This window comes from Physeter macrocephalus, chromosome 19, assembly GCF_002837175.3.
Source record: "Physeter macrocephalus isolate SW-GA chromosome 19, ASM283717v5, whole genome shotgun sequence".
NCBI classification, from domain to species: Eukaryota; Metazoa; Chordata; class Mammalia; order Artiodactyla; family Physeteridae; genus Physeter; species Physeter macrocephalus.
This window is the reverse complement of record NC_041232.1, coordinates 87,604,586-87,615,098: the sequence shown is the minus strand read 5'-3', so window position 1 is coordinate 87,615,098 and position 10,513 is coordinate 87,604,586. Positions and strand designations below refer to the sequence as shown.

General features: G+C 42.3%; 1 protein-coding gene across 14 annotated transcripts in view; it reads right to left on the bottom strand.

Moving 5' to 3' along the window:
* The window catches only part of ATP9B (ATPase phospholipid transporting 9B (putative)), a 224,623-nt gene that overhangs the window by 205,671 nt on the left and 8,439 nt on the right, over positions 1-10,513 (bottom strand). For all 14 annotated transcript variants that reach the window (XR_008615993.1, XR_008615992.1, XR_008615994.1 and 11 more), the window contains exon 2: positions 3,094-3,267. Coding sequence is in view for 11 of the 14 variants with exons in the window: in XM_055080637.1 (XP_054936612.1) it covers positions 3,094-3,267 (174 nt within the window). In the remaining 3 variants the exon portion in view is untranslated. The remainder of the gene's footprint in view (positions 1-3,093; positions 3,268-10,513) is intronic.

Here is a 10,513-nt window from a genome sequence, read left to right as displayed (position 1 = left end):
GAACCCGTGTCCCCTGCATCGGCAGGCAGACTCTCAACCACTGCGCCACCAGGGAAGCCCCCAGAAGAAGAATAATTTTTAAATAAACCTTACTGCCCACAGAATCTACAAATAAAAATACAATGAAATATCCACAACTCATTAATATCATTTGCTATCTATCTTTACTACAATATTCACTAACGTTTTCTTCTGCAATTAAACTAAGTAATTTTATATATCTTCTACTCTTTGATCCATCGCCTAATAACCTTAATAACACTGACTTTTATAATGCCTGGTATTTAGAAAATTAAAAGGTTAGCAAATATTCAAAACTGGAAATTTATAAGAAATAAAGAAAATAAGACCCATCTAAGTTGCTAACTGTACAGTTTGTTCTGTAAGGTGCAGTTTTAATTTCCATAACAATTTCCTGGTGTAGTGGATGCATACTGAACACGAAGTGTGGCCATGTCTCAGGTCACTCTCGTCCACGTGGAAAGAGACCCTCGTGAGCGAAGCCACCACGACGGTTCGGTCAGCTCTGCCCACATGATCACCATTTACTAAGATAAAGACTTTATATACGTGTAGAGTATATATTACTGAGCTGTTTTAGTATCCCCAAAACATGTTAGCTTTTGCCACTAACACCTAGATTTTCAAATATATTCTTAATATCTTCCTTAAGAAAAGGAATATTACAAATGAAATCCAAAATTTGGCTATGTTCCATTTGGTAAAAACAAAATCCTGTAAAAGACCAAAAATAATTAATTCAACAATGCACTCGGCCTTCAACAATGTCTACAATTCTTGGCAACTGTCTGACTGGTATGGGTAAGTATCACTTCCAAAACACGGCCTGCCCTCTTGAAGTCCACACCATGAGCACAAGACTATGACCTTAAAGTTTTATGTCCACCAGTACCCACTCCCACGTTCCCAGTTTTTAGCAACTCTCTGTTATCCAGGGATCCTCCATGCACAGCAGGTGAGATTCTCAGCCTTCTCAATCCCACTCATCTTCCTGTCAGGTTCCTTTTAGGAGGGTGAGACCAGGCACTTATCTACGTGAAGAGTGCAAACCAGGACCTATGGCATTTGGACCACACCTCCTCGTCCTAGCACTTTCCCCAGTCCACGGAGTAAAGAGCAAGGAAAGGCTTTGGCGAGTCAAGTCAGACTCTGGTTCAACTTCTGGCTTGGCCCTTAGCTACCAGGAGAGGGCCTCTTCTAGTTCCTGGCTGTAAACAGCAGTGAGAATGCTCATCTCAAACAGCACCACTGGGTCTGATCCCACTCTTTCTTCCACTCCACACTAATGGATAACACACACCACACATCCATCAGACTGCAATTGTGGCACCGCCCAAAGCTCCTCTGCCGCAGCCGTCTCTTCAACTCACAACACTGGCCACTATTCCCACCGTAACTGCCCACCCCCTCGCTTCCACAGCTGGTTCTGTAATGGCTCAGGCTTCTCCTTGATGGACAAACAGTACTAGAATTATGCTGGGTTCAATACAGACGCGTGATTACTGATGATCTCTACCAAGGCATGACCAATTTTGTCATTTTTTAGTCCCCGTGTGTATCCCAGACACCTCCTCACTTAAATGAACTCATGTTCCCAATTGAGGTTAAGATAAACGTCATCCTCTCCAACACTATTTCACACTTCCTCCCCTATTTTTTCTGCTGCCTAAAAAAGGATTATTAGCCTTCCTTTCCAACACTGACCTTTTCCCCAAGGGGTCCCTTTCCTTCTTCCTTCACAGACCTCTACCACACTGCTGCCATTTTAGGAATGTCATCCTTCCGGGTGGTTTCCACTATCACTACAGTAACAACAACTCTCAAACCTACATCTCCAGATCCTGCTTCTGGATCTGACAGAACTGTATGTCTTAGACCAATCCAGTACATGACAGATTTACATAAGGTATCACCTCACACCAGTCAGAATGGCCACCATTAAAAAGTCTACAAATGATAAATATTGGAGTGGGTGTGGAGAAAAAGGAACCCTCCTACACTGTTGGTGAGAATGTAAATTGGTACAACCAATTTACAACTCCAACTATGGAGAACGGTATGGAGGTTCCTGAAAAAACTAAAAGTAGAGTTACCATGTGATCCAGCAATCCCACTCCTGGGCATATATCTGGAGAAAACCATAAATCAAAAAGGTACATGCACCCCAATGTTCACTGCAGCATTATTTACAATAACCCAGACATGGAAGCAACCTAAATGCCCATCGACAGAGGAATGGATAAAGAAGATGTGGTACAGATATACAATGGAATATTACTCAGTCGTAAAAAAGAACAAAATAATGCCATTTGCAGCAACATGGATGTACCTAGAGATTATCCTATTACGTGAAGCGAGTCATTCAGAGAAAAGATAAATATCATGTGATATTGCTTATATGTGGAAAGTAAAAAATGATACAAATGAACTTATTTACAAAACAGAAACAGACTCACAGACATAGAAAACAAACTTACGGTTACCAATGGGGATAGCAGGGAGGGCGGGGGGGGGGTAGATTAGGAGTCTGGGATTAACGTATACACACTACTATATACAAAATAGAAAAACAACAAGGACCAACTGTATAGCACAGGGGAACTATATTCAATATCTTGTAATAACCTATAATAGAAAAGAATCTGAAATATATATATATACGTATAACTGAAAAAATAGAGGGACTTGAGCATCCACTGATTTGGGTCTCAGAACCAGTCCTCCACAGATACCAAGGGACGCCTCTATAATCACAGATGGAAAAGAAAGGAACACAGTTTATAAATGTCAATACAGTGACCAGAATTAATTCTACCATGCAGTAATTACAAAATCACTAATTTTCTCCATCTTTTAAACATTAAAACATCTCATAAGAAACTGAATTTGGCTTCTGTCCCTTTTGGATTAGCACTGTTTGGTTTTGACTAAGGTTATTAATACTCTCCATGATGTCATTTAGAGAGTGGCTTCCTTTAGTTTGATATAGAAACAAATGTGTTTAGAAGGTAAGCTTATTAATAACTGTGTAACCTTGGTGTGCAGGAGGTTAGGCAGCAATGGATAACAAACCTGGTACAGAGGAACTTCCATCCTCCACAGACAAACCACTCTAGGCCTCTCTTTCTTCGCATGATCCTAGCTCGTGGTAATTTGTGGTAATCACTTTCGTCATTCTCAAAGCCTTCTTCAGACATCATTAGTGGCATTTCATCCAAATGGGCAGACTCATCTTCCAGCTGGTACCTGGATAAAGGAAAGAACAGAGCACTGAGGCAAGCCAAGCAGTCTTCTGTGTACGATACGGGTCTGGCTTAGGGCAAGAGCTGGCCCAATTCTACTAATCACACTTCTCTTTTTCCCTCATACTAAGCTGTCTTCAGGGGAAGCAAACCATTACAAATAACACTGCAGAGTAATGCTACTTTCCTTTGCAAAAAACTTAACCAAGGTAAGCAGGAAAGGAAAGGCTGTCCAAAGAAGCTGCCATTACCATGCTGTGAGCAGAACCCTCCACGCAGCCTTCCATGTGTAGTTGTTGTATCTACATAAAAGACCATTCTTTTGATGTTTCTGTATGCTTGAAATATCTTATAATGAACAACTAGGGAAATTATACTCAAGGGAAAAAAATTTTAAGACTAGAATAGATGTCCACTCTCCATTACTTCTTCCATCTACAGCTTCTCCATCTTCTCTCCTGCCACTGACCTGTGGTCACCTGGACACTTGTCATTTTCTCCATCATTACTATCTTCTTTCTCTAGATCTCGTCACTCTTGAAAGCCAACATTTTGGAAATGAAGGCCTACAGAAGGATGGACAATGATGAGTGCTCCAGATAATCAAGAATATCTAACACTAGTGGGAAGCAGCCGCACAGCACAGGGAGATCAGCTCGGTGCTTTGTGACCACCTAGAGGTGAGGGATAGGGAGGCTGGGAGGGAGACGCAAGAGGAAAGAGATATGGGAACATATGTATATGTATAACTGATTCACCTTGTTGTAAAGCAGAAACTAACACACCATTGTAAAGCAATTATACTCCAATAAAGATGTTAAAAAAAAAGAATATCTAACAACACTAGCAGAATTTCCTTTCTGCTCTGAACTTTAGTAAAATGCATCTCCTACAGTTTTTAACAAGCTTTACATCTGCAGTTAGCTATCTTTTCAGAATCCTTCAGGAACTGTGTGTGTGCACGTGTGTGCGGCCTGTGCGTGGGTGGGTGGGTGCCTGTGTGTGCTGGTGCACATGTGAGTGTATGGCAACGGTGCCACGTAGCTCTCTGCCTACTAGGATTCTGTGAAAAGGTCAGCAGGCAAGATTCCCAAAGCCTGTCTTCATGAGACTTTATTCTTAAAATAAGTGCCTAGCTGTCAAGAATCCAAGCCAAAATGGAATTCAATGATGGGAAAAAGTCCTTGGACGTGAAGACCAATGCCAACCTCCCACCTAAGTTTCTCTACCGTCTTCTCAACATTTGGTAACTAAAAAATAGTCCAGCGAGTGGATTTACCAGGTTACTCAGTTATCCCCTACAGGGAAGACATTTATAACTCCCCATTAAAAAATATTTCAGTGAATATATCTGTGCATAGCACTTCTCCCATATCTTAGATGAATTCTTTCAGAGATTCCCAGGACTAGAATTGTTATGTAAAGCCATAAGCTCTAAAATACTTGATACATATTGCCAAACTGCAAGTTTAAACTCCCACCAAAATGAGAGCTATGAGAAATCCCAAAAACACTAGAAGCAATTTACCTTAGCCTTACCAGACTGGGGCTGAATACATTTACTTACGTAAGGAGAAGAAGATCACCTTTGGTGTCACACGGGGTCCTACACTACCAATGAACTACGGCTGAGGCTGCTCCCCTCTTGAACGGAAAATTCAATTTAGCTGGACGCAGTTCGGAAGATAAGAGGGGCAGCGGGGGTGGCCCGTGCAGACGTAAGATCAGGGCCTCCTGCGAGCCCAGGAAGGCAGAAGGAATGTGGCAGTGGAGGCCCTTGCAGATCACAGGAGAGACAACCATTTCAGGTGCAAGGCAAAAATGAGGTTCACTCTGCACTCTGGCTGCCCTGGAGAACTGGTCGAGGCAGGGCTGGAGCCAATTAGGAGGCTGCTGCAGGAGTCCAGGACAGAGACAGACAGTGCTTGAACAAAGGAGCTGGAGCAAAAAGGAGAGAAGTGGGTAGATTCGGGGCATTTAAGAGCTAGAGCAGACAGACAGGTGATGTCTGACTATGAACTCAGAGGACACAGAGCCTGAGGATGACTGGCCTGTATGGGAAGGAGGATGGCAGTACCACTCAGTAGGACAGAAAACGCTAGCAGGAGCAGACTTCTGACAGCAGAGTGAGAATCTAGAGTCTGGTTTTACTCATTTTCAGTCTGAGGTCTCTGAAACATGACGCAGGCAGCTGCAATAAATAGAGCTGGCCCGCCAAGGACAGGCAGGAGCTGGGAGGTCAGCAGCGGAAGGGAATTTATTCTTTGGCCTCACCAGCTGCTCTTTCCTTAGGAACCTGGCCCACTCCACCCACCACCCAGGAAGGACTGCTGTGTAGCTGCCTGGGACCTCAAACCCTCCTGTGGTTGGTCGGGGACAGGCAGCCAACCAAGCTAAGCCACAGCTGTCCAGGAAAATTCTGCGACTGGAGCTGAGAAAAAGGTGGCAGTCTCCCTTGATAACTAAAGCTACTATCTCCTGTGATAAGAGCTGTTGGAGGTCTACGCCAGTACGTAGAGTAAGAAACCCAGAAAACCAGTCTTCTGAAAGAGAAGAATGAATCAGACAGATACGTGTAAAATAAAAAAATGTTTCATGTTTCTTGTTTCATGTTTCAAGATTAAAATGTTTCATGTTTAATCTTTCATGGACGATTAAATACATAATCTACTTTCAATATCCAAAAAATTGCTTTTTTTTAAAGGCGTACGTCTACAAGAACAGAAAACAAAAGCGGAGATAACAAAATGTAAGAAGCTGGGGAAAGCAGATGGATGGATGGTAAACAACTAAGCAGAACCACGAAAATGGAGTCTGAAGCCAGCAGTGAAGAAACCAGAGAACCAAGGGATTGGAACCTCAGGACCCTAGCAGGGCTGAAGACCGGCAGCACTCGGTGCCTCTGGGAGGGGTCTGAAGGGACGCTGAAATACGAACCGACTGAAAGCTCTGAAAGAAACATCTGGATCCTTACACTGCAGCCCCCCTCCCACCCAACTAGGCAACCACCCCTCCCCTCCTCCGGGGAAGGGAGGCCGTGCTGAAAACAGAAGGCTGAGTGAAGGAGCCACCAACCTGTCCCTCCCACTACCCTGCTGATTAATAGTCCACTGTTGGAGGGAGGATGGTGCTGATCTAAAGGAGAAGAAACAAGCACTGAACAGTTACTGAAAGCTCAGACTCTCAGGCATTAATCTAGGCACTTCACATATATTCATTTAATTCCCAGTTTTAGACAATTAACACAGAAAACCATGCTCTAAGAAAGAACAAAAACTCCAATGTCCATAGACAAACGTGGGCCATACATACAATGGGATATCATTCAACCATGAAAAGGAAGAAAATTGATACAAGCTACGACAAGAACCGTTAGGACATGGTGCTCAGTGAAATAAGCCGGACACAAGAAGACAAACACTGAATGACTCCACTTACATGAGGTCCCAAGGGCAGTCAACTCCAGAGACGGAAGGAAGACAGGGGTGAGCGGGCAGTGAGGGAGGGTGGAAGTCAGTGTCTAAGGGGCACAGTTTCAGTTTGGGAAGATGGAAGTTCTGTGGGTAGATGGCGGTGGCGGTTACACAACAACGGTAACGTACTTAATGCCATTTACTGTGCACTTAAAAACGGTTAAGATGGTATCTCTTATGTTACGTATACTTTACCACAATTTTTTAAAAAAGAACAAATTTCTGTAATTATTGTTGATGATACCCTGCTCCCCGGCAGCCAAGTAACCGCTGGAAGACGGATATCCCCTTATCACTACCCACGCCCTCAGTGCACCGAGCTAATTCCTACAACACGGTTTTACCTGCATTTACCACGAGGCCCTTTCTCCTCATCCTCCTGCTGGCTGCCACAGTCTGTGTGCTGCATCCTTACACACAGGGCAAGTTTACTCAAGAGATCGATCATTTGGGGAACAGCCTTGTCAATTAGACAATAAACCAGAATGAAAAAGAACTCCTGCAGGCGTCTTAGACGAAGGAGCCCGGGAAAATGGATGGCTAAAGTTTACTGAGTCCTTACTATGGCCAGGCACTCTGGAGGTCTGTATTCTGCATCATCAAGAAAGAAAACTTTAAAGCAAATGAGAAATTGGGGAAAAATATGCAGCACATGACAGAAAAAACGATTCTTTATAAGCAGTTCTCCCAAATCAATAAAAATCAATAAAAAAGCAAACACTTTGAATGACACATGAACAAAGACAATTCACAAAGGAAGAAATACAGCTATCCTTAGAAAATTACACTCCACCACATTAGGACCTTACAACAAAACACTTGAGCGTCTACTATGTGCTAGCACTGTCCCTGCAGGTAAAGAAGCAAAGAGGCACACGAAGCCCCTGCTCATACACAGCTTAGGTACTAACGGGACAAAAACAAGACGTAAACTATTTTCAAAGGGGAAAGCGCTAGGAAGACAATAAAGGGGGTAATGAGACCAGAAGTGACAAGAGGGGTCTTCCTCAGATTGTCCAGGAGCCTGAGTCTCAAGAAGCGACACCTGGATGAAAAGCAGCCAAGCACACCAAGGTCTAGGAAGACCCAGAAGGGGCTGCAGAGCCTGGAGGGCTGCAGGAGGGGAGACAGCCAGCGTGGCTGAGGGAGCAAGCCAGGCGGAGCGGCGGCAAATGCAGCTGCAGACGCAGGGGGCCAGCCCCACAGACTGGGAAGCCGAAAGGAAGAGCATAATGCGAATTCAAAGTGGAAGGGGAAGGCAGTGGAAGGCTTTAAGCCTGGGAACAATTTTTGTTTTCAAAAAGGACGTTTAAAACATGCAAATTAAAACAACTGAAAAAATAATTCTTAACATTTGGCATGGCCAACAGTCTCGGATAACCAGGGACTCTTATTGCTGGTAAGAATGTGAACAACCTTTTGGAGACTAATTTGTGAAGATGCATTGAAAGCCTTTTTTTTTTTTTGGTAATGCAATTAAACTTTAACACACAGGTTCTATTATCTCATAAAATTAAAAATATATACAAGATATATCTACAAAGATAATGATCACCGTGCTGTGCTGATCACCCCAAAAGCCTGGAAAAACCTTAATATCAATGATTAGAGTTGCTTTAAATACATGATGGGATACCATATCATCACTAAAAACAAGAGGGCAGAAGACCTCTGGCTGAAAGCATACGTCAGGAGAAGTAGCAGTCACCATTTTCACCTCTCTTTTGAACACCTTACTCCACTGATCAAAGGGATACTCATTTTAATCTCTCCATATAATCGTCTACAAACAACTCCAATTACTACTGATACCATCACCGAACATCCCTACAGCAAGCGACCTATCATTTGAGATGGTTTAGGCAAAAAATTACATAATCTAAAACAGAACTAATACTTTTCCTCTCAAAAATTCCTGTTTTCTTACTTCTGTGTAAGATTACTTCTTTTAAAACAGTCAACTAGAAAATGAATATTTATACAAAATGCAATTAAAATTCAAAACACCACTTAAATATATTATAATATAGTATACAAAATGAGATTTTTAGTCTTTTTCATTAAGTTCTTTTAGCCATTGTGTTGTTTTTTAGCAAAAGTCACAATCTTATCAAGTTTAATGCTAGAAAAGCAGTACAATGAGTCTGAAAGATAATGAATATAAGCAACATCATGTTTAGTAACCTCAACTTCAGAAATGGAGCCTTTGAACTGGCAAGCAATTTATTCTACTTCCAAAGCAATTTTCCTATTGTATTGAAAATTTTACCTCAGTATTTAAAAACAATAAGATGATGAATAATGGATTTTTCAGAGACAGGATAAGCAGAGACTCTTAAGTGTCTTTGTTGCCTGGTGTCATACACACTTAATTGGTTTGTCACTCAAGAAAGATCAACGTTTCCAGCAATTAAGTATAATTCTGGAAACATATTTTTAAAATGAGTAAAAACAATGTGAACAAAGACGACAGAATGGATGATACTGAACCCAAGAGTACCGCCACGGTAAGAACTGAAGACAGCTATCTTAGCTGCTGCCAAAGGTTTAAAAAAATTAGGAACTTTCAACAAAACATTCAAGTACTGGAAGACGAATAATTTACATGTATCTAAGTAAAAGTAGGTCAGTACAATAACTATCTTAAACTCACATTTTTATCTTAAGTATCCAACAGCCTTATTGTTTCCACTTTGATGAGAAACATTTCTGAGAGTCAACTGATATTAAAGGGAGAAAAACATTTAAAATATGCCTAATGCTTAAACCTTCTTTAAGAAAAATAAACACTCCCTCTTTGCCTACACGTTAATAACGCAGGAAAACAAAGTGACAAAATGCTATAGAGAAATGTGCATATTTTCTTCATCAAATACAGCTTCCAAGTTCAACTGTGTCACTGATGAGTCATTAATGAGCAGCAAAACTATATGAACATCTGAAAAACTGGAACTCCTTCCTTCCTATAGCAGCAGAGGAGATGAACAAGGGAATAGTTTAAAAAAAAAAAATTTTTTTTTAAAGTAACAGCACCAGAGCAGCATGCCTTGACATCAGCAGCAAAAACAAGCAACGGCGACAAGGGTCAGGCCGTCCCACAAGCTGAGGCGCCCCGGCCACACACTGTGTATGTGGTAACCTTGGAATTACTGACTCCTCTTACACAGTGTTCTGTAAGAGATGAGAAAACCAACTTCTCAAATAAGAAATTACACTAACGCTATACATAAATGGAGACAAACTTCTGAATCAGAGTTAATGGTACGATATCTAATATATGTAAATGTCAATCTAGAAATTTACAGATGAGCAGGCCAGTTAGCTCAGGACACACACTCCAGTTGCCCAGAATGTGCTGTCCCAATCGCCAACTCTATCTTCATGCTGACACTGTCGGGTTAGAAAATTAAGTGAGACATTTCCATGCTGGCAAGTGTGAAGAATGTCGTAAACGTGCGCGAACTAGAGCCCCTGTAAAGGAAATTAATTCTATAAATTTTAAGATTATGTCTCTGATTCCAAGGAATCCTGGGCCTGGGTACTTGGATAAATGCTATCTTACTAATCATTCTGTACTTTAAAAAAGCTTTCAGGGCTTCCCTGGTGGCGCAGTGGTTGCGTGTCCGCCTGCCGATGCAGGGAAACCGGGTTCGCGCCCCGGTCTGGGAGGATCCCACATGCCACGGAGCGGCTGGGCCCGTGAGCCATGGCCGCTGAGCCTGCGCGTCTGGAGCCTGTGCTCCGCAACGGGAGAGGCCGCAACAGAGGGAGGCCTGC